At 33.3% G+C, this 25,823-nt stretch overlaps 1 protein-coding gene across 1 annotated transcript in view; it reads left to right on the top strand.

The window, feature by feature from the left end:
• The window catches only part of LOC133189436 (uncharacterized), a 53,033-nt gene that overhangs the window by 25,833 nt on the left and 1,377 nt on the right, over window positions 1-25,823 (top strand). Inside the window, exons 16-19 of the mRNA XM_061324808.1 lie at window positions 19,823-19,916; window positions 21,823-21,896; window positions 22,064-22,198; window positions 22,837-22,994. Coding sequence (XP_061180792.1) covers window positions 19,823-19,916; window positions 21,823-21,896; window positions 22,064-22,198; window positions 22,837-22,994 — 461 coding nt within the window. The remainder of the gene's footprint in view (window positions 1-19,822; window positions 19,917-21,822; window positions 21,897-22,063; window positions 22,199-22,836; window positions 22,995-25,823) is intronic.

Raw genomic sequence — 25,823 nt, forward strand, 5'->3', positions numbered from 1 at the left:
GATATGCATATAAGTTAATAGAAAAGTTGCAGCTGGAATATTTGGCTTAAAAACTATTACGCTTTTAAAATAAAATAAATAACCCGATTAATCAGAATAAAAAATTTGTAATCGAGTGCTTGGATTATGCCAGCAATTGACTGATTTTCGATTATAATCGATGATTGGAACACCACTAGTCACAACAACATTCATATCATGGTTTGACATTAACTTTTATGAGTACTAGATCAGTCGTGCTACTTCCCATAATTTTTACTAGCTCTGACCATAAATTCACTAGCGCTGACCAAATTTGAAAATTTTCTATTTATAACCTCCTATTATAATGGGAAAAAAGTTTTGAAACCATACTACAGTGTATCTCTCGCATGTGTTCATGTATACATTTTGACAGACTGTTGAGCCCATAGGTAGCAGCCCAATGAGTGAACATGCGAATGTTATAAGCTTTAAAGAACATTAATTCAAGGAACTTAAATAAAATTATTACCATAAATATACATGTAAATAAATTAAAAACTATAATATTCAATGAATATTTATACCAAATGATACTGAACAAAGCTGAGGTTTCGATTGTGACTTGTCTATTACAGCCGGTCTAAAAAAAATAGCAATTGTGTCATGCAGGAAAGTTTTCTTTTTCAGAGCAATGGCTGTGTTTGCAATCTGAAAATTAAGAAAATTTCTTTAAAAAGTTTTTAGTCAGAGCATTTATTTGAAAGACTGAAATGAGAGTTAACATTTATTTCATCCACACAACCAGTCGGGCAAGTTATTGAACATTTAACATGACGGACCATGCATTTACTAGACTGGGTCAGTCGGACGTGCCTTAGTGTCAAACCCTGCATATCTTTCAGAAATATATTTGAAATCCATTTAGTCAAGAGCCACATTTTTAAACGTGATTTACATATGTAAATGCCCATTTTTGTCATGAGCTACATGTATGTAGTTTAGTGGTTAGCATGTTAGTCTCTTAGAAAAAAAACTGATATTCAGGATTTAATTTCATTGCTTGGGTTTCAGCCCCTAGAATACCACTTTTTTTTTTTATCATAGAATGATTTTTGCTTAAAGAATTTTCCACAGAAAAGTTTTGTTTGTAATATAATGTTATACCTTTCAATAAGAAGAACTTTACTCTAAATACTAAACTCAGTATTTGAATATGACTTTTATACATTTGAAGCTATAGGCTTTTTGCATGCCTTGTTCACCCATCTCCTTATGCACATTATGAAACATGTAAAACTAATTATTACATATTACTGTTACTTGGTAGACTTTTAGTGTAATTAAAATTAGGTCTTTCATTTTACTCCATTTATTGATATATGTTACTAATGAGAGACAGATAAATATACAGGAAAAGCTAAATGAATCTTATTTGTGTAGCTTGTTGAATGTTTTCATTTATAATATTCTTATAAGTGACTTGCTTGGATACATGTTTTCATTTTGAAAAAATCCTTATTTGTCTAGATGCATGTATTCTGTTGTGAGTACTTATATAGTCCTAACTATAAAGATTCCAACCTTTTGATATGTAAATTATAGAACAAGATGAGATTAAAGTTTGGCACTTTAAACTGGAAAGCTTGATAGGAAACCAAAGGCAAGGACAAAAGAAAAGGATAACCCAAAATTTCAGAAAGTGTTTGTTAAGTTGTGAATATACTTTTCGCTGTGTATTCTTTTTAGTGCCTTTTTCAGAAAGCAATGTCCGCTAATTCAAGTACAACGCTAAATGTCTTGCACAAATACACATAAAGAAGAACATTAACAAATGCTCTAAATCAAATCTCCGCTAACTTGCTCAGTAATCAACTTCTGCCAAATATCGTACACGCTAAATATTATACATTTACAGTAATTCAAAAGGCTAACAAGTTCTAAAGGATAATCATTTAATACAAATCAAATACACAAAATGTTAACTAGCTGTTTTAGGAATTTTAATTTTAAAATTTATTCTTGTCCTTTTGCTTTTAAAGAAGTGTTGTTGTGTCTTAATTAAGATTGGAAACTTGATCACTGATATATTTTTATTTCATTTTTATGTAAAAGCTTTAATGGTTCTATTATATATTTATGTATTTCAGTTCCATTTGTAAGATGTGTGGACAAAAGAAAAACAGCCATAGAGTGCCAATGTGGAGTGGAATAAGTCAGTATGACTTAAACATGGTCAATTGAAGTGTTTGAATGCCCCTCCAGAAAGCAGAACAATCTTTGAATTTGCAGGAAAGAGTATAAAATTTGCTGTTAAAATATCATAACAGCTAGACAAAGATTAAATAACAACTACATGTACATCTAAAGAATTCTTTTGTCATAATAGTGATTCATGTGCTAGTACATGTGACAAGTGCTATAACGACCTAATATAAGTATGTTTTAGGAGCATGTTGACTCTATTGTAAATGTATTGACTCCTTATATGACCTCATTTATATATAAGATTATATGAATGGTAGTGTAGTGACTTGAAATGTGTGTTAGTAGTATAGCTCGTTATGTGTGGTAATTTTGTTATTTGTTTTACATGTATGATAGTACATATAGTATGGTGACTCATGTGTTGGGAATTAATGTATAATTTTATGTGTGTTACTGGTATAACTCATAATGTGTGTAAATATTGTTTTTTGTAATATATATTAGTAGTGTAGTGACTCGACATGTGTGTAAGTAGTGTAGTGACTCGACATGTGTGTTATGAGTGTAGCTTATGATGTGTGGTTATTTTGTGTACATATGTAGTATGGTGACTCGTGTGTTAGGAATGTATAATTTTATGTATGTTACTGATATGCCTCATCGTGTGATTTAAAATGGTTATTTGTAATGTATAATATATATATTAGTAGTAAAGTGACTCGACATGTGTGTTAGTAGTGTAGTGACTCGACATGTGTGTTAGTAGTGTAGCTTATTATGTGTGGTAATTTTGTTATTTGTTATGTGAGTTGTACATGTAGTATGGTGACTCATGTGTTGGGAATGTATAATTTTATGTGTGTTACTGGTATAACTCATTGTGTGTGTTTTAATATAGTTATATGTAGTGTATATATTAGTATTGTAGTGACTCCACAAGTATGTTAGTGTGTAGTGACATGACATGTGTGTTAGTAGTGTAGTGACTCGACATGTGTGTTTGAAGTGTAGCTTATTATATGTGGTATTTTTGTTATTTGTTATGGTTGTTGTATATGTAGTATGGCAACTCATGTGTTGGGAAAGTATATTTTAATTTGATGTGTGTTACTGGTATAGCTCATTGTGTGTTTTAATAATTTTTTTTGTAATGTATATTTCATTAGTGTAGTGACTCGACATGTGTGTTAGTAGTGTAGTGACTCTACATGTGTGTTAGTAGTGTAGTGACTCGACATGTGTGTTAGTAGTGTAGCTTATTATGTGTGGTAATTTTGTTATTTGTTATGTGTGTTGTACATGTAGTATGGTGACTCATGTGTTGGGAATGTATTATTATATTCTTGCTCCAAAAGATACTGTTTTACCCTTGTCTGTCTAGCTGTGTGTGTGTCTGTCTGACTGTCCATAACAAATTTTTGGTCACAGTTTTCTCAGCAACTACTCATTGCAGATGCTTGAAATTTTAGCATACTCTTTGTTTAGGCTTGGTGGGAATCATTTTCATACAAATCTGATGTCAACTTCCTGTTTATCCATGTGTCTGTCCATACCACACATAACACATTTTCGTCGCAGTTTTCTAAGCACTACTTATTGCTTGAAATTTTAGCACACTCATTGCTGAGGCATGTCATATGGTGGGATTCATTTTTGTATGAATTTGATGCCAACTTCCTTTTTATCTGTGCGTCTGTCCGTACCATACATAACGAATTTTTTTTCGCAGTTTTTTCAGCAATTACTCAGAGCAGATGCTTGAAATTTTAGCACATTCTTTATTTTGGCATGCCATATCGTGGGATTTATTTTTGTACAAGTCTGATGTCGACTTCCTGTTTATCTGTGTGTCTGTCTATACCATATATAACAAATATTTGTTGCAGTTTCTCATCAACTACTTATTGCAGATGCATGAAAGTTTACACACTCTTTGTTTAGGCATGCCATATGATGGGATTCATTTCTGAATTTGATGTCAACTTCCTGTTTAACTGTGCGTCTGTCTGTATAATATGGAACAAATTTTTGTCAAAGTTTTCTCAGCAACAACTCATTGCAGATGCTTGAAATTTTAGCACACTCTTTGTTGACGCATAATTGTCATATGGTGGGATTCATTTTTGTATGAATCTGATATCAACTTCCTGTTTATTCATGCATCTGTCCATAGTTGAACTTGTGAATATACACATGATAGTGTATATTCAAATCACAGCGGAGGTATTACCAGTGAGCATTGGCTCACAGACTTCTTGTTTTATGTGTGTTACTGGTATAGCTCATCATGTGATTTAATGTTGTTATTTGTAATGTATATATTAGAAGTGTAGTGACTCGACATGTGTGTTAATAGTGTAGTGACTCGACATGTGTGTTTGTAGTGTAGCTTTTTATGTGTGGTAATTTTGTTATTTGTTATGTGTGTTGTACATGTAGTATGTTGACTCATTACGTGTGGGGAATATGTGATTTTATGTGTGTTATTGGTAAAGCTCCTCATGTGTTCTTATATTGTTATTTGTAATATACAGTGAAACTTGTCTTATTCGGATGTTGTGTACTCCAAAAACTTGACTTATACAATGTTAACTTTAAGTCACCTGCAGTAGACTCAATTGTTTTAAATGTTGTCTAATCCGGAATGTCGTTTAATCCAGCGAATTTCTCGACATGTGTGTAAGTAGTGTAGTGACTCGACATGTGTGTAAGTAGTGTAGTGACTCGACATGTGTGTTATGAGTGTAGCTTATGATGTGTGGTAATTTTGTTATTTGTTATGTGAGTTGTACATGTAGTATGGTGACTGGTGTGTCGGGATTGTATAATATTAAATGTGTTACTTGTATAACTCATTGCGCGATTTAAAACTGTTATTTGTAAGGTATATATTAGAAGTGTAGTGACTCGATATGTGTGTAAGTAGTGTAGTGACTCAACATGTGTGTAAGTAGTGTAGTGACTCGGCATGTGTTTTATGAGTGTAGCTTATGATGTGTGGTAATTTTGTTATTTGTTATGTGAGTTGTACATGTAGTATGGTGACTGGTGTGTCGGGATTGTATAATTTTAAATGTGTTACTTGTATAACTCATCGTGCGATTTAAAACTGTTATTTGTAAGTTATATATTAGAAGTGTAGTGACTGGACATGTGTGTAAGTAGTGTAGTGACTCGACATGTGTGTTGGTAGTGTAGTGAATCAACATGTGTGTTAGTAGTGTAGCTTATTATGTGTGGTAATTTTGTTATTTGTTATGTGAGTCGTACATGTAGTATGGTGACTCATGTGTTGGGAATGTATAATTTTATGTGTGTTACTTGTATTGCTCATCGTGTGATTTAAAATTGTTATTTGTAAGGTATATATCAGTAGTGTAGTGACTCAACATGTGTGTAAGTAGTGTAGTGACTCGACATGTGTGTTAGTTCTGTAGTTACTTGACATGTGTGTTAGTTCTGTAGTGACTCCACATGTGTGTTAGTAGTGTAGCTTATTATGTGTGGTAATTTTGTTGTTTGTTATGTGAGTTGTACATGTAGTATGGTGACTCATGTGTTGGGAATGTATAATTTTATATGTGTTTCTGGTATAGCTCATCGTGTGATTTAATATTGTTACATGTATTTGTAATACATATTTTGTATTGTTATTTTGATTTGTTTGTTGTACATGTAGCATGGGATTCATTTTGTGTTGGAAATGTAGAATTTTACCTGCGGTAGTGTACATGTAGCTCATTTTGTGTGCTAATATTGTTATTTTTATGTGTAATAGTCATGTAGTGACTCAATATGTGTGTAAGTAGTGTAGCTCATTATGTGTTTTCATGTTGAGTTAGTTTAGAAGAGTGTTGACTTACTGTGTAAGTTAGAGTAGCCTCTTGCTATGTGTGAGCATAATATAAAAAGACACTTTTTTATGATGTGTATATAATTATTAAAACATTGCTAAATATAATATTATATCAACCTCTATTGATAAACTTGCATGTGTTTGAATTTCTAATGTAATGTAAGCTACATGAATAGATCATATTTTGACTGAATTTTGAATGAGCACAATTTGTGATGATTTTTATTTTTGAAATAAACAGAAATTTAATTTTCTTTGTATGTTTATTTTTTCGTTAGATTGCAGAATAAAACTACATAACTTTTGCAGTATTAAATATCTAGAAATGCTTTTCATGACCAGAATGGTGGATGCTTATACAGTTAAAATATACCACTGAGGGAGTTAGCAAGATTCCAGTTCCCCAAGGCCAAGACTATTTCCCGAGGCGAAGCCGAGGGAAATAGTCCTGGTCGAGAGGAACTGAAATCTTGCTAACTCCCGCAATGATATACTTTTAACTGTTTTATTATACTGATAAAAACTTAAAATTTAGAGTTAGAGGATTCAGATAGCATGATTTCATAGCAGGGATTAGCTCACTAACTAACTAACACACGGGGATTAGTCCATTCACATATCATACCAATGTAAAAGTAAAATCTAGAGGATTACGGATAACCGGGAATTAGCTTTCGAAGCAGGGATTAGCTCACTTGACTAACGCACGGGGACTAATCCATTCATTACGATTTCTAGGGAATTAGTCACATCTAACGATCTAATGTTCTATAGGGAAAAAATCAGTAGAGATATGATAAAACTATATAACATGTTATTCTGCTTGGGAGAACGAGTTAAGGGGAAGATCAAATTGGGTAAGAATTATAGACCAATGCAAACTGATGTACAATGTATATAAAAGCAGATAAATGTTTGTCGGTGGTATGCTGTAAATTTTAAATGATAAAAGCTTGACTTCAACTGTAGGAAATTCTCGAATGGGACAAAAATACACACAATCAATCAATCAGCTGTAGGAAATATCCCTACTAAAATATCATGGTAAAGTTAGATCAAAATAACGATAGTGGTTTTATAATGCACATTATTGTGAAACCTAAAAGACATCTTAAAAGAAACGGGGCGTATAAGGCGGGGACAATCACCCGCTCTGAGATAATAAATTTCTCAATCTTTAAAGTTCATGGAAAAGTTATATTTTTCTAAAATAAAGTTTTCAGGAATGGCATTTTCAACATATTTGATTCATTTATTTTATTAAATGGCATTGGTTGATGATTTGTTTTAAAGTTGTAAGTAAAGCATATTTAGTGGAAAACTGGTTTTTTGGAGCCACACAAAATTATTTTTGAAAATGAATGGGACAAGTTCCCTTTCTACATTAACCTTTAAATGACCGAAAAGTAAATGTAAAATTAACTTAAAGTTTTAAAAAATGGAGTCTGAGCCCATTCCATTTGAAAATCGAACATTATAGAAAAAATACGCTTCAACAACCTCTTTTATTTTAATCACACTGAAACACATCAATGACAAGAAGACTTCGTGGCGAAAAATAAATTATTTATCAATAAATTATTCAGTAAAATAAAGGAAGCTAATGTGTAAAAGATGATATTGACAATACATTTTTTTTTTTAAAAATGTAAATTTTCAAGAACTTTCAAAATTGAGAATCGTGTTTTTTCAGGCTGGGAGATTGTCCTCGCTCTGTACCAGGGACCTTTACAGCGAATATAGGTTTTAAAACATATCATATATAATGTATCCATTTAATAATTGAAAGGGGATTATGCTTTAGAGGTTATTGACTCACACAGCACAGATTCTATAATTGGTCTTCCAAATTGAACATAGATTACCCTCTCCCCCCAAATAAGGAATAGAACAGGAAGTCACAGTCACGGTCTAGCCTTGATATTAAACCGGGAAATACTACGATCTGAAGCATGCAGTATCGAAGGGGTACAGGGATGCCCCCTAGTGTTTTTTTATTCTCCCGAGAAAATAACTGTTGTTAATGTACATAGGAAATTTTAATATAAGGCGTGTTGTCATTTTTTCTTCCTTTTTGCTGCTTAAAAATCGATTTTTAACGCGGGAGGGGGGGACTCCAAAACAGTTTGACAAGCAGGAAAAAAAACCTAAACCTATTGTCTAAACTCGAAAATCTTTTCTACATTCGGGCCACAAAAGAGAGAGAGAAACCCCAACCATTTGAACATGGGTAGGAAAACGAGATTATATATATATTTTTTTCTTTTTGTCCTTGGTCTTCTTTTTGGATATCACCAATCCTTCACTTTGAAGCGGTGTTCCACGTTTTCGCATATTGATAATATCTTTCCGCAAAAAATGAGTCACAATTTCTCGAATATTTTTTTTAATTACGATTCCGCATAAAAAAGGGGGAAAATGTATTACGATTCCGCAAATATGTTATCTGGATCACTGGTACATAGATAAAATAAAAATTACACAACAGATTAAGATACAAACAGGAGTAGCTGAATAGATTGCTCCCATGCATGTAGTTGTTTTTTTCTTAAATTTCATTAGAACGCCCTTCTTGTCTCTCTGAGCTGAGTCGAGTTTTCTACCAATTGGTCGAACTGGATTTAAAAAAAAAATCACGGAAATAAGTTTACGGAGGGCTTCTGAAATAATACACACCGATCGATGCCTTAACTACATGTAGCACATGTATAATTCTTGTATGACTTTTTAAATAACTTTAAATAACTTAATAAGTCATACCAGATTATGTTCAGTTTGAGACTAAATGAAAAATTGTTACAATTTTCTTAATTCAATTGCAATGCATGTTTGTAACACCGACTATACTACTACGTATAGAACCATGTAAAAATAAAGTGGGTCAATTCTCTTCACTTTGTTGGACTTTCATTTAAATGTACATGTAATTATAAATATATTTCGTGGGGGACTTAAAGGTGGAGTAAGGGTGAGATTAAACACTTTTACCAACAAGCAGTTTTCCTTCACATGCATATATGTATATAACGTCCTTACTTATAAGGGGTCGTGTTTCCTGAAATGGGGTGTGTATCGAAATTCATAATTTTGTTTCTTTATTAACTCTGAATAAGATGGAAGGCTTCAAAGACCCCTGACCGTCCTGCAAGTTTCGATATTGAGAAAATAAAAAGCTATTTATAAAACGAGCATTAAAGTGTAAAGAATAAAGCAAGAGATTACAATTAAATTTGTCCACGGCTCTCCGAAAGGTTCCGGATTTTTTTTTACTATTAAGTAGGGTCATAAGTATGTTTTAGGCGCAATCTTAAGACCTGCCTAGGTACTACTTAAATTTGTCTTAAACCGTAACATAAAATGAACTTAGCTAGGTCTTAGCTAAGTCAAACTTACGTTCAAAATATTTTATGAATCATCATAATTTTCATATTTATTTATATATATACATGTATTTTTAAAAAATGATTTAGTTGCGTTTTTAATTACACATAGATTAAAGTTGACGTCCTTACCTATCGGTTTTAGCTAGGTTAGATTAGATTTCGTATTAAAAATATTCTGTTTAAAATTAGTCTGAATATTTGAAAATAAATATTGCACGGACACAAAATAGTGGTTCACTGTAAATGCATGAATATTGTTTATCACTAGAGACTGCAATGTTTGTCGTTATTCTTTTGTTTTGACAAAGGTTCACTTGCTTTCAAATTGTCACTTTCGCAGAGATTGCACGATAACCGAACGTCTATGTACTTGAAATTGAAACTCTTAATAAAACAATAGGGACATATTAAATTCTTTTTACTCCGATGAATCAGCCCATATCAGCAGGCAAAGACTGCAGACGTTTTATGATATACTTATTTACAATTCTAATCAAGGATGGAAAAGAAGATAATTTTTCGTATACCTCCTACATCTCTCTCTCTCTCTCTCTCTCTCTCTCTCTCTCTCTCTCTCTCTTATATTAGTGAACTCTGTCTGAATCCACGCTTGTTGCATTCTACGTTTAATCTTATTTAAGCAGACACTCTTTATTAGTTTTCTAGTAAGCACCCTTTAATTCAACGACAATTTTTCTGTGTTTTTTTTTATATAAATCTATATCATCTCATTTTTGAATATAAAAATCCATGATTACTGTGTACAATTAACTTATAATGCTTAGTGTTTATAACCTAGGTCCCACTAACATTCAATCGTATCCCAAAAATAAAATTTTGCCTTTACATGAATGTCATTTAGAGAGTGAAATTGGAATCAGTGATCAATATCACCCCCCTCCCCCTTCCCCCGACGAAAAAATAAAATTCTTATATATACCAATATTAAATAGAGAAAATTATTTTCTTTAATGTATACTATGATTAGATGAATGTTTTGACGTCGAAAGTCAACCTTTGAATAGTTCTAAATATGTGTTTAAAGAAGTTAAAACATGCTTAAGTCACCTCTACCGACTGCCTAAGTTTTGCTAAGATTGTCAAATCTTAGCACGCTTCTAGTTATGGTCTTAAGTTTTAAGACTGTACTTAAGTCCTACTTTAGCATGGTCTTGGACTTAAGTACATTTATGTCACGACCCTCTGAACCGTAATCATGCTGAAAAATTCATTTAATCAAAACAGATTATGGGCAGAGCAAAAATAGACCCCTGAAAACAGATCAGGTGCCATGGAGGAGTAAGCAACCCCTACCGATTGACCGGTGTTGCATATTATTTGTTCCGCCTCGTTTAAAGATCGGGGGGGGGGGGGCTAATCCGATAACTTTTTAAAGAAAAGGTCCAGCGCGTATAAGAAAAGGTCTGCTTACATTTAAAGGTCCAGGTAGTGCAAAATGCTACTTGCATAAACCTTGACAATCACATAAATTTTCAGAGAATGGGTTTATATCATTTGAAAAAAGAATTGTTTACCCTTGTCGTTCAATATGATCTCTAAGGCAAGACTTGCTATTCCCTGTTCAGCTGCTTTGAGTTGTGCTGCTTATGCCCCAAAAAATAAATGTAAAAAGTGTCACATTTATGGTGCTATTGTTTGTTTGTTTTTGTTTTTTTACCAGCGTTTGCTTCGATTAAAGGTGTTAAATCTGCCTGTGTGTTCAGGTAATAAAACAAGGGGGGGGGGGGGCGGTGAAGTAATCATACCTCTACCTGCAGGTAGGTAGCAATGGCAATGTAATGGCCATGTATTTGCCTTATATCAATTGCTCTGAATTCTTTATTTCAATAATTTATGCCAAGGAACAAATTATAGTACTATTATGATATTCATACTTTAAAATTGTAATTTATATTATTATAGTCTATTTTTAGTAGAATATTTTAAGATATTTCTTATCCCAAGTGTAGATTTCAATACGAAAATCGATTTAAAAAATATACGAATGACTATTCTTCAATTTTGTTTTAACAATCGCCATTTGTTTTCAGTTTATAATTACATTTTAATTATTTACTTTTGGATAGGGTAAAATATGCATTTACCTAATGATGTATTCTATGTATATCTACTACTGAAATAAATACATTTGATGCTTAAGCTTTAAACAGGTAACTCAATGTTGAAAACATACATCAGAATGAAAGTATGGTTGAATAGATTTAATTCTTTGAAGCATGGGGGAGGAGGGAAGGGACTATTAGTTTGCAAATATTTACTCAAGAATAGAAAATAAAGCATATTTACAGTTGGGCCCATCGAAAATAACATCAGTTCATCCTTTTTTTTGCGTACCAAGGACTTTCTAATATGTGCAACCCCCCCCCCCTTTTAACTGAAAATTAGTTCAATGTGTAAGCCTGTATCTGTACCTGTAGGGTTTCTGAACATTATCATTGAGATTCAGACATCAGCAGAGTAGGATTTGGGTATCTGGATTAACCGGGTGCAGCATGCTGCATACACCCCGGGCACAACATTGAATTTTCGTCAATATCTTTAAATACGAACTGTTTTATAAACAGACAATTTATGCATACATTTATACAGATAACGTGTACTTAACAGTAATATGAAAGTGGTGATAAAGCGAAGCTTTGTTCTGATATGTAGTAGTTACCCCATATAATATTGTTTGTTATGTACAGATAACCTACACTTTTATATGGCCGTAGGAACCGGGGGGCACGGGGGTGGGGGCGTGCCCCCCCCCCCCCCAATAATTTTGCCGATATATAGATTATTATAGGAAACATAGATACTATTTGCTTGTGTCCCTCAATAAAAACGTCTGATGCCCTTTTTTATTTTTTTATTTTTTGCTTGTCAGGATTTCTTGTGTCCTCTCAACTGTCAACTGAAAATGTATGGCTATGCCCCCCAAACTGAATTTGCTTACTACGGGGCTGTTTTAATAAAAGAAAAAAAAACCCAGCTAACTAATGGTACAATTGATCATAAACACAATGTAGCGTCAATCTTGCTCTGATCCTCGGAATTGTGTTGAGGTGTTTGATAAAACTAGAAAGTGTACAGTGGATTCATAGGTATCCATATACTTCTTAGATAATGCTTTCTTCCGTATGCATATGCTTTCCGGCGAAATATATCCATACATGTAAATTGAAATATTGATAATGTACAAAAAGGATACATTGACCCCCTTTTTATCGCCCCGAAAGCATATACCCTGTGCACAACGTAGCATACACCCCGTATGTTGGAATATACACGATGTAAAAGGTCGACCCTCTGTATTTCAGATACAGTGTATCTTTCTGTTAAAAAGTGAAAAATATGGACAGGGTTTATTGGATAGCGTAAAAACTAAAGGTTTACGTCAAAACGTGGCCAACGCACATTTATTTTTCAATACTTCCCTCGAAAATTTTACCAGATGTGAGAACAAAGCAGTCCTGTAGTTTTTTTTTTTTTTTTTTTTTTTTTTTTGTATACCGTATTTAAGGAAGGCTGGTTAAGTCCTGTGCGTCACTTTCAAGCACCTGTTCGACTTCGATAAATTCGCTTGCCTGTCTGGAAGTTTTTGTATGCTTAGAAAGCATTGTCTTATAAAGTCTGAAAAAAAATTCTCGAGGAGTTTGTTTTCGACGAGTTACATGTATGTCTTCTATAATTTTCGTAATTTTGGTAATAATCAATATATAATTATTGAAATTTGATACTGGTGTGCAACCTAGAGTAAGCCCCAGGGCGAACTTAAAAATTCAATTTGATATAAAAGGTATCCCCTCTGTATTCCCAGGTATGCTTCAGTCAGAAACTTAATTAATATACATGCTATGATTTATGAATATCGCTCATTTCTGATATTTAAATAATATCAATTCATACGTAAACCTGTATGGCAAGGCCATACAGAATATGATGAGGTCATCTTTAAAAAATTGTTTGTCCTCTCCCGACCGACTGCTTCAAAATGGCTGTACTCAAACCTTTTTTAACCTCCAGAGAATGCTAATTTTCCCCTTTTATTCCCAGATTTTCTCATCTTGTCAATATGACAACCATTCAATTTTTTTCAGACCAGTGGAGAGCTACATGTATATATCTGCAGCTAGATATGACTAAAATTTTTCGATAATATATATATAATATTTTGTATTTTATAAAACATTTATACCTCGTTCACCACTCTAAACAATTATTTATGTTATATACATGTAGTAGACTTTATCCCTAGCCCCCCCCCCCCCCCCCGATCTTTTATTACATAGTGCCATTGTGCAACTCGTATATTACTTTTTGATCTGTCACTTATTTCGGGTCTCTCAGAGCAAAACATGGACTTTGCCTTTATAATCATATCGGAGGCGGGGGGATCCTTCAGTGAGTTCAGTGCTCACAGTACCTCTAGTTTGTTATGTGAGTTGTACATGTTGTATGTTGACTCATGTGTTGGTAACGTATAATTTTATATGTGTAACTGGTATAACTCATTGTGTGTGATTTAATATTGTTAGTTGTAATTAATATATATTAGAAGTGTAGTGACTCGACATGTGTGTTAGTAGTGTAGTGACTCGACATGTGTGTTAGTTCTGTAGTTACTTGACATGTGTGTTAGTTCTGTAGTGACTCCACATGTGTGTTAGTAGTGTAGCTTATTATGTGTGGTAATTTTGTTGTTTGTTATGTGAGTTGTACATGTAGTATGGTGACTCATGTGTTGGGAATGTATAATTTTATATGTGTTTCTGGTATAGCTCATCGTGTGATTTAATATTGTTATTTTTAATGTATATTTCAGTCGTGTAGTGACTCGACATGTGTGTAAGTAGTGTAGTGACTCGACATGTGTGTTAGTAGTATAGTGACTCGACATGTGTGTTAGTAGTATAGTGACTCGACATTTGTGTTAGTAGTGTACCTTATTAATATGTGTGATGCATAAATAAACCTTCAGAAAAGCATTTATGGAGAAAGCAATACATTATATATGTAAACTTACGTTCATGTGACATCAAAAGTTTAACCCAATAAGTAATCATTCGTGCCTTTATACGTATTATTAAAGGGTATCGCCCAGTTTCCCCATATATATACCATACAATTTGGAGTGCTGGATTCAACATGTAAAACAAATTTCAGAAATTTTAAGTGTATACCGTAAATTAAAATACCTTATTTTTCTAAGTACTCCATACATGGCTTTTGATGTTTGTTTAGTTAAATGTGTTTTGGCACTTCTGAAGAAACCACTACGAGACATGATAACACCTACATTGTAAATATTTAAATTCGTTCACAATTTCAATTGGTGCACCTCTATACAAAAATATTTTCTTTGGTATTCTTCCTCTAGAAAAAATTATTATTTTATTCTTGTCTGTATTTACTTGAAGCTTACAATGGTCACAATAATCAGAGAAAATATTCAAAGATCTTTGTAAATCCTCTGGATTATCAGATAATAAAACTGTGTCATCAGCATAAAAAAGTCTAAAAAAGTTAAATATTATCTGCATTTCAATTTCTAATTTTTCATCAAATCTCGTAACCCCTTCAATATTATTCTGCAATAAATAGTTTTCTAAATTGTTAATATATAAAGTAAAAAGAAATTGGGATAAATTTCCCCTTGTCTTACCCCAAGGTTACACATGAAAAATTCTGAGATATTTTGATCAATATATATCTTCGATTTAATACCACTGTACATATATTTGATAAATCTTAGACATTTACCATCTATACCACTTTTAAACACATTGGACCACAAACCAGATCGATCGCCAAGCAGCATCAAAGGCTTGTTTAAAGTCAATAAATGCACAATAAAGTTTTTTCTTACTAAAAGAAACAAATTTACACAAAAAATCTAATATCAATATGTTATCTTTTGTACCACATCCTTTTCTAAAGCCAGCTTGGGCTTCAGTAATCAATTATAATTCATCAGAAAAAGTATCCAAACGCTCACATAAAATACTGGTAAATACTTTTCCTAAACAACTTAATAGTGTTATTGGTCTATAGTTTTCAGGAAGAGGTGGGTCTTCCTTGTTTTTATAAATTGGCTTAACGATACCAATAAGCCATTCCTCAGGTACAAAACCAGTATCAAAAATCAAATTGAAAAGGTCAACATATAGTGGCAAAAAACATGATATTGTTGTACTAATATATTCGTTACAGAATTGATCATACCCTGGAGCTTTATTATTTTTCAGTTTGTTAACTGCTTGCAAGATTTCTTCTGCAGAGATTTGACAATTTAAAGGGGCGTTATTATCGAAATTGACATCATTATCATCTACATCACCTTCATCATCTTTAGATTCATTATTTTTTCTTCTTCAAAAAATCGTACATTGCTTTGATATCAACTTCAGTTTTACATCTAGCCTTCGAACTATTTAAAATTCTCCAATATTCCTTAATATCACTTTTCTGTAAATTTTCTAATTTTGACGTTATAGATAAAGAATATTCTTTAATACATTTATCCATTGTTTTCATGTATTCTTGTATTTCTTAAACACGAAATAGTGAAGTCATCTTAAATTACTTGAAATATATCATTAAATCAATCATTGCTCTCAAAAGAACTGAAGTGCCAATCAATTATTGCTCTCATCAATTGAATTAATGCGAATTATTGATGCTGGCAAACATTAGAAAAATTAAGGCGCGCATCATTTGAATTGATGAGATCAGTAATTGATTTGATGCTAGCAGCAATTAAATTCAGTCATTCTTCTCATCAGTGGAATTTAACTCGAGCCCCAACAATGTGATGGCATTATTAATATTGCTGAAATATTTAAAATTTCTAACCAATTATCACATGTTTTTTTTTATCATTTCAATTTACATGCTTTATTTGAATATATCTTTAACACAAGTAACATAAAAAGTATGTTAATTTGGCTGGTATGGCAGAGCTTCCATATTTCCTTATATGCTCAAGCATGCTCATCGTTTAGTCTCCCCCAAAGTAAATTGATTAAAAAAAATTAATACTCCTTCAGGGCATAGGATACTCAAAATCAAAGGTTGTACATATTTTATCATTGACAAAACTATAATTATCACGAAGTTTGCATAGAAAGCCATCTTCCTATATGAATTTTCTCTTAATTTTTACTTTCATATTTATACTGAAATTCATTGTAGGAACACGATACAAAAATGTTATCACTAAAACACCCTTTTAAATTTTCTGTTTATGTACACGTTATAATGTATTTCATTAACTTATGATTGATTTATCTTCTTTAAAAAATTTTCAAATACTCTATTAATGTAGTACCGAGAAATTTCAGTCGCCCAGTATGCCTACTAGAATACTACCTGCCTACTATTGTACTACAGTATGCCTACTATGCCTATACTAGAATAAGAACAAAAATATATCTATTCTCCAACTTCTTCTGTGAATAAAATGGCTTTGCATCGTCAAAATTCCGGAGCTTTCAGGGACTTTAGTCCTCTGCGCCATCATCTGGGCTTTGCCCTGAATCTATCAAGGGTATTGAGGCGGCTTGAGACACCCTGTCCGTTTAGAGAATGCATTTTAGCATTTTCTAGCTAAACAACATGTTTTTTGTTAGATAGCGTATTTTTAAATCATTGAAAGTCTCCCCCACCGGTCAATCTGAGCAGTAGGGTGTTAAAACACACTTTCCCAAGCGGTCAGGGAGTCTTCGCATCTTCTTAACTATACATTAGGGTATATGACTATATGTAATCTTTAAGAATTTTCTCTTGAAAATGGTTAAAAATGGAACGGCGAAGTATTTTTATCATTATCATTATTCATTTTTTATCATGTTTTTGCATTGTATATATAGATATTGTACCTCTGAACAGTTTATATGAATATATATATATATATATATATATATATATATATATATATATATATATATATATATATATGTTATAAATGTATCCCATGTACTATTATTTTGGGTTGGGTGAATAAACTGAACTTGAACTTGGGCGATTATCATTGGGTATTAATGAGAATGAATTATCATTAATACAATTAATTCCACTAACTTTTTGGTTACCCAGATCACGGAATATTTACTGTTTTGAAACTATGATGAATTGACGTTCGACTTTGTTTTTTTACTAACTGACCACACGATTCTTCACACAGGGATTTTTTGGGAAAAATTTAAAGAAAATTCGATGCTGAAAGAATATATATTTCAAACATGCCACTACTTTAAATTTTGAAAGAACTTATAAATCGCAAGTTATCTAGCTTAATGCCGAGCAGCTAATATTGACTGCTGATAATAGCAGTATTGCTTCGGATGCTGCTTTTTCCTTCATTATCAGCAAAAGTGACCATTTAGGTGCTTAGGGAGTAGCTTTTTTCGTAACTTTAACAAGCATTTTGAGAGTATTGCATATGCAATGCTAGCACCCTACCAGCAAATGTTATCTGGTTCTCCTAAAAAATTGAAATGCCCGTAATTCCGTCAAAACTCTTGAAAGCGGAAATTCAAACTTGATCTGTAACTTAGTAAAGGTAGACTCACATACCAAACATCACTTCAATATTTGCAAGCTGTAGAAAAAGGGCGGAAAATTCAAGTGCCATGGGAAGGACTTACAGAGGGACAGACAGGCAGACAGTTGAGGAAAGAACCGTTTTTACCAGTAGGGGACTAGTTTTTAGCTTAACGAATCTTGCACAGATGTTACATGGAAAGAAAAGATACAAGACATGCTTAGGATACTGCTTGAAATACATTTTCTGAATGAGTGAGAGCATCAGATCAGTTATTCCTCTCATCAGCTGGATTTATACGCGCAACTATTCAATAAAGGAGAGCAATAATTGATTTCATGCGCTTATCAATTGAATCGAAGATAGGCCTATCAATACAGTGGCGGAAAATTTACTCGCAAAGAATCAATTTAGAGATTGTCTTAAAAAAGATTTTTTCCGTTCTTTCATTAAAAGAAAGTATCGTTCATTCCATTATTAATAATAAAAAATGAATTGATGATGTCCTTGATTATTAAAAGATATCTTCAATTATCGACTCTGAGATTAATGTTAATTAGAGTTTATGTTAGACCGGCGCTGTACATGCTGTATACATGTATATGTCAACATGGGAACAGCTCTGATAACATACATTTTTGCCGTATATCCAATCTTTTCCTTTGATCTTGTGTACTGTCTTGTACATACATACACCATTTATATCAGTAAATAAAATAAAATAAACGGTGCAATTAAAAAATTAAACATGATCACTAGCTGTAGCGATTTTCCTGTGTGTTTATAACCTTGTAGTGAATTGACGGTTGAATTAGCTGTACTGATTTGCACGTGTGTGTTCAATAAGTGTAAAAATGTAGTGAGATTCATGTCGAATTTCAATATACTTAAAGTAAAAGATATCAAAAATTCCTATGGATACAGAGAAATCCTAAGGTTAACCTCGGTATATTCTGGTCTTACTTTCTCTTTTTCAAGCCTCTAAATCGGTGAAGCGAGATGAAGGTAAAATTTCAAATGTAGTCAGTTGGCTGGATTTACAAACAAGGGTGTGTGTGTGTGTGTGTATTTAAGACTCCAAATTCCGATGGTAACGCCGAAGTCCGATGGTCTCTTCAAACCCCGACGGTCTGCGCCAAACACCGATGGTTGTCGGTACGGACGCCAATGGCTTGTTTCCTATGAGACGCGCTGCGCTAAAGTGCAATGGTCTGACACGCCAAATCCCGATGGTGCGGAGAAACAATCAACGTTTATGACGTCAGAGTAATCCGACGTCAATCCTTGACGCCGTTGTCCTGCATTCAAAAGCCATCATTTCTGAATTCGTCCTCGCATACAGTTTTATTGATTTTGCTTCTTGCTTGCACCTTCTAGAGATTTTAGGATTAGTCCTCGCACACCACTAGACTGATTAGTGTTAGTCCTTGCTTCGCACCAACCCGAGAGATTTAAGGTTAGTCCTCGCGTGATTAGGGTTAGTCTCGCACCCACCCAAGATATCTAGGTTATCGTATTTACACACTTTTCGAGCGATTAGGGTTAGTTTCGCACCTATCCGAGAGATTACGGTTAGTTTTCGCATAATGATATTTATTTATACTTATTTAAGACCTTGGCATGGCAGGCATTGCAGTTTGGCGCAGTAGTACTATGACGTCATAAACGTTAATTGTTTTCCGCATCATCGGACTTCGGCTTGTCATACCATTGGGGTTTTGCACAAACCATCGGACTTTGGCGTGACCATCGGACTTTGGAGTCCCATCTCACTTTGGAGTCATAAACACCCCCCCCCCCCATATATATATATATATATATATATATATATATATATATATATATATTATCCATCATACTTTTTAGGAATTAATTAGTTTAAAGCCAAGATATGATGCCAAAGATTTCAAGAGTGGAAAGAAGTTTTCGAAACTGAACTTTACCAAATCAATTTTACCAGGTATACAAGCACCGAATTTATCTTCTGGTTTATTTTTAGTAAAGAATGTTTACTTGCTTTTTAGCTCACCTCGACGGACGAAGTCGAGATGAGCTTATGCTATACCCCCGGCGTCGGCGTCGGTGTCGGCGTCCCGGTTAAAGTTTTAGGAGCAAGTCCATTCCCAAGTAACTATAAGCCCTATCTGGACCAAACCTGCATGGATGATGGATCTAGGGATGGGCACTACCACACTTGCTTCGGATGCTGGATCTGACCTAGATTTTCCAGATGAGTGACCAGGTTAAAGTTTTTGGAGCAGGTCCATTCCCAAGTAACTATAAGGCTTACCTGGACCAAACTTGCATGGATGATGGATCTAGGGATGGGCACTACCACACTTGCTTCGGATGCTGTATTCGACCTAGATTTTCCGCAGCTAGGATAAGGCTGTCCGAAGAATGTCACAGTGTACCAGCCGCCGTAAATTCTCTAAACTACCTAGATATGACGTCATAATGGCATATTACGTCAAGTCCCTGCAAATTTGAGCAGACATGACGGGGAAAATGTCATAACTTTTACATTCCTTTCACATCACATATAGAATTTTTTTACGTTGATGTTTAATTCATGTGTCTGGATTCTTGTTTTAAGGCTGTTATGATGGTGAAAATTTTGCAGTATAATATCTTTTTTCCTTTTCCTTGTCTAACGTACGTATTCAAACAATTACAAAACAAATTGTGAAACGCTCCCCCTTACGCGTCTGTAGACAGAGTGAGAATTTATAAATCGTGTATATATTAGTCTGGCACAAGTGAATAATAAAAATTAATTGAAGATATTCTGTGTGAATCTACTAGAGAAATATGTCCTCTAACTGAATTTTGCTGGGGGATTGTATGTTATTTATCCCATTTTGTATAAATTGCGATGAAGAGTGGAAAATGACCCTTTGAATATGGGTAAGTTGAATTTCTCGTGAAATATTTTCTTAACAAATAAAATTCAGACTTGCCCCCAGCACTTTATATATACTCAAGAATACGTTTGATTGATTTATGTAACAAGCCGTTCACAATAATTTTGTTTTTCACTGGTGCCGATGCGATTTTTGTGCAACATTTAAGAAAATTTATAAGTGTCCGTCACGTAATCAACAGTCATGTGACATCACAGAAATGCTTTTTTATAATACCTTATTCAACTCTCTTTACAACTTAACTGTGTATGTATACATAGATTACAAATTTAAATCAAAACAAAGCTCAAAATAAAATAGTATATATCTAATGCAAATTAAGCCTTCGGACAGCCTTAACATAGCTGCGTCCGCATGAGTGAATTTTAGCCATATTTTAACCAAATTAGCATGGATGATGTAGCTAGGGATGATCTTTTCTAGACTTGCTTTGGATTCTACATCTGACCTACATTTTCCAGATGAGTGACCAGGTTAATTTTTTTTTTGGAGTAGCTATATAACATTATGGCCTGTTATGATTAAACTTGCATAGATGGTGCATCTAAGGATGAAAACTTCCAGACTTACTTTGGATGTTGGAACTGACCAAAATTTTCTTGATTAGTAAACAGGATAAACGTTTTTTGAACAGGTCTATTTCCAAGTAACTATAAGTCCTACTTAAACCAAACTTGCATGGACATTGATCTTGGGATGTACACTAAATAAAAAAAAAATATGTGAAATTTGCCTTACTTAAAGATAACATTCGTCTAGGTGAGCTTCGTAATCTTTGATTACCTATGTTTTCAATTCAAGAATGGTTTTTGTAGTATTATATATAACAACACAGTATTATTAATATTTATTTTTGTTGACAATTGGATACAGAGAATCTTACGCATATTTTCAAGTCGGTTGATTTTGTCTAATCCACTCTCATGAATCCTGTATTTGCAGTTGAGCAATACCTGGTCTACTTGACTTCCCATGTTCCTGGCAGAGAATCTTACTACAATGCAGTTCATGTGTCTGTATGTATAGATGTGTTGGTCGTTAGAGATATATTATCAACGTATAAAAATTTACAATCAACGAACATCTCTACTTGATTTACTGTGTTACTTGATTGAGGAACAATGTTGAATACCTTAGATCTGTGCTTTAACATGTTCTGTTCTCTATATTTCTTTACATGTAGTCGTTCTCCCGAGCTGAGGAATTTATATCTGCACAATTTCCTGTGTCTGGTGCGGCCATAGATCTTGTTCGTCTGCTTGTAGATCATGAGTCAGCATTCCTAATTTCACTAAACCCTCTATCAGAGGTTAAAGAGGTAGAGATAAATCATTCTTTAAACTCATTAAACACAATGCATACACGTTTAGTCCTATTGTCTTGATTGCTAAATTCCCTTTAATTTATAGGTTTCATTTATACATACTGTACATGCATATATGTCATCTTGTTCCAGCTACACAATTGGGTTGATGAAAAGAATGGCAATATTAGACTGAGTCCTTATACAATCATTAGAGATGCACAGACAACACTGTCCAAGGAGATCAGAAAGACAAGCATAAAAATAACTAAAAAAGAGGTAAGATAATACTTTTCCAATATGTTCAATATATATTTGAATGTATAATGAAGGTTTTCCCTTTAAGGATGAGATATAAATTTGCCATTTTGTTAACTGAAAGGTTTTTGGACATTTACTGAAAGGTGACTGAATGGCAGACCATTGACATTAGGTGACCTTTCCAGACCTTTCAACATTATTTAGCTGAATACTGTAGATTCATTTAATGTCACTTTCTTTAATTGAAGTAAAAAGTGATTTTTTTATAAGTATTGAAATTTTTTTTGAAACTATTTATTTTATCTATATGCATTTTGATTGAATGATTATTTTCTCTATAACAAAGTAATATTTTGTTAAACTATATTTGCATGGTTTTTTTTTTTCTATAGGAGAACAAGGAAGCCAATGAAGTGGAGATATTTGAGTGTTTAAATTGGAGTTCCAATGATGTTCTTCCAACCGAAACTTCTACATTGACAAACCTCATAAAACAGTTCAGCCTTGATCGCAAGTCTCATCCCAACGGACATATTACTGTTATATCGAAGTATGTACTATATCCTCATATCAAACCTTCATTTTTACCTTTTATATAAATGTATGTTAAAATTATATAATGGTTTTTGTCCTATTATAGTTGACACTTGCAGGACAAATGTTGCCGTATGACGAAAAGGCCAAGAGAATTCTATTTTATCCTCTATATTGATAAGGAAATATAGTGAGAGATTCATATATCATCAAATAATTGTGATTTGTAATTTAATTGATTTATACAGTACCAACCAGACCCAACCTGACACAAAGCAGTCCCAGAGTAGTTCTGGGGACTGCTTTCTTGGACTGCTAAAGCAGTCCCAGAGCGGTCCCAGAGCAGTCCCAGAGCGGTCCCAGAGCAGTCCCACAGCAGTCCCAGAGCAGTCCTACAGCGGTCCCAGCAGTCCCAGCGGTCCCAGAAAGCAGTCCCAGCAGTCCCAGAAAGCAGTCCCAGCAGTCCCAGTGGGCGGGGTTAATTAATTTAATGGGCGGAGCTTACTCCGAATGAGATTACCAATAAACAATGCAACTATATAAAAGGCAATTGAAATTGATGAGCAATTCTCTCTGTGTAGTATCAACAAATATTTACAATTCTTACACAACAGTCATTTCTGAACTGTTAAGAAAATCACAGTACGCATATAGAAACAATTTATAATTATTGAATGAAGAAGACGTTCACACCTATTAATAACATGAATATTTAAACACAGTTATTTGGTATATTAATTTTTAACCAAAATAAACCAATTTCTTCATTTTTTGTGATTGATATTGGTTTTCATATTTATTTTTTTAATATAGAAAATTAAACTTGAATTATTCATTTTATACCAGAATTAGCTTTAAATAGATAATGATAATTATAGAGCAAGGCAGATTCCCATACTATACTCTGAATGCATTTTTCTTAAGTATTGGAGCTTTTGAAAAATTCTTTGTTAAACATTGCCGAGTATTATATTTCAGTCATGATTATTTTCAATGACTTGCCAATTTAATTATCTTTAGATTCTCAGTTTTAAGTGTTTTATTATATAAAAGTTCGAGTGTACATCTGTAAATCACGAAAATGGAACCCTCAGATTATGTTCAAAATTAATTAATCCCGAAATAAATTTATACACAATTATTGAAACTAAGATTTTTTGCATGACATAGATTGAAATTATGTCAATGTTGACCAGCGTGTTCAGTGATGTGTAACACTGATACCCAAATAAAATGCATTGACTTTCTGCTAATTATGCCCAAAGGCGATTGAAACCTCAGGTGTTGACACCATTTTATACAATCCCACTGTATTAACCGGCCAGGTAAACACAAACAAAAGAAATAAGAAACAAGTCATAATTCCCGATATTTTCAAATGTTTATTTTTTTAATAAATGTACTCTTTTAATGACTTGTTTATAAATTAAAAACTAATTCATAAATAAATCCCGGAATAATTGTTCACATTGTTCATGTGACAGTAGAATGGTGGAATAATTTTATTTCATGGTCATTAAATAAATTATTAGGTTTTATTTGAGGGTGGTAAAAAATAGCATGGAATGCTCTTTTTTTAAGCATGGTATTAGCTTTTTCAATTAAGAAAAAAAATCCAGTTCAGTACGTTCCTCTGAATACATGTATCTTACTGAAATGACAAGTTTGTTTGTTTGTTTTGTTTTTTTTAAATAGTGCTAATGCAAACTTTGAGTACATATGTAATTTGACAGCATTAATTTATTAAATAGTCCTAGATTTTTTTTTTCAAACACCTGTATTGAAGTTTAATTTAAGGTATAAAAATCATCCCCTGACTTCTCTTTTAAACTATTTTTATTTTCTTAAAATTAATTTTAGACTACAATTGTGTAAATTTACAGCCCTCTAAAGACATTTAGTAATTACATGTATAACTATCTCTATTTATTTAATTTTTGTAAGAAATCAATACTTGTTTTTTTTTTATATTTGCTTTTTTCTTAAACACCTCTCTGCAGAAAGTAAACAAAACAACAACAAGGAGCTGCAAATTCAGAATACACAAGGGGCGGAGCTATCATGTCACTCAGAACCTTTTTCACGCATGAGTGAACAAAGCAGTCCCAGAAAGCAGTCCCAGGGACTGCTGGGTCTGCTTTCTAGAGCAGTCCCACAGCAGTCCCAGAGCAGTCCCATAGCGGTCCCAGAGCAGTCCCACAGCGGTCCCAGAGCAGTCCCACAGCAGTCCCAGAGCGGTCCCAAAGCAGTCCCGGGGACTGCTTTCTGGGACTGCTTTGGTGTCAGGTTGGGTCTGGTTGGTACTGTAAGTGTGTTTGTCCCCATTTTCTTCCCTGTAACTGATATAACTAAGATGCAAAGATTTACACATAAAAGTGGAACAGCGAAACTCTTTATTAGGTCATGTTTTGAAAAAAAAAGTGTGTTTGTCCTCTCCCGATTCAGAATTAAATACATCTGTTTGTAGGTAAGACATTTTTTGATAATTATTTTAGCATCAATGCTTAACTTTAAAAATTTATTGAGAATGGAGGTTTTCGTGAAATAAAGTGGATTTTCATGGGAATGAAACAGTCAAGGGGTTAAGAAAAATAGAATAATTTCCAGGAGGTTAAAAAGTTTTGAGTCGGGTATTTTTAGTCAGTATGATATCAGCATTGGGGTATACCCTATCCATTTGTTAGGGCAGATTGCTTTCTGGCTACTGATTATTGAATGGATGACATGCGTGGTAATCTTACTTTGTTTTTTTTCTCATTTAATTGTCTCAAGTGTTTGTTTGTCTTATTTTAAATTGAGCTCCTGTCGTTGCAAAAGCCTGCGAAGTCCATGTTTATATTTATAC

The sequence above is a fragment of the Saccostrea echinata genome, unplaced genomic scaffold (assembly GCF_033153115.1).
Source record: "Saccostrea echinata isolate AGI-Se365-2 ecotype Australia unplaced genomic scaffold, CSIRO_AGI_Sech_v1 ptg000018l, whole genome shotgun sequence".
Classification (NCBI taxonomy): domain Eukaryota; kingdom Metazoa; phylum Mollusca; class Bivalvia; order Ostreida; family Ostreidae; genus Saccostrea; species Saccostrea echinata.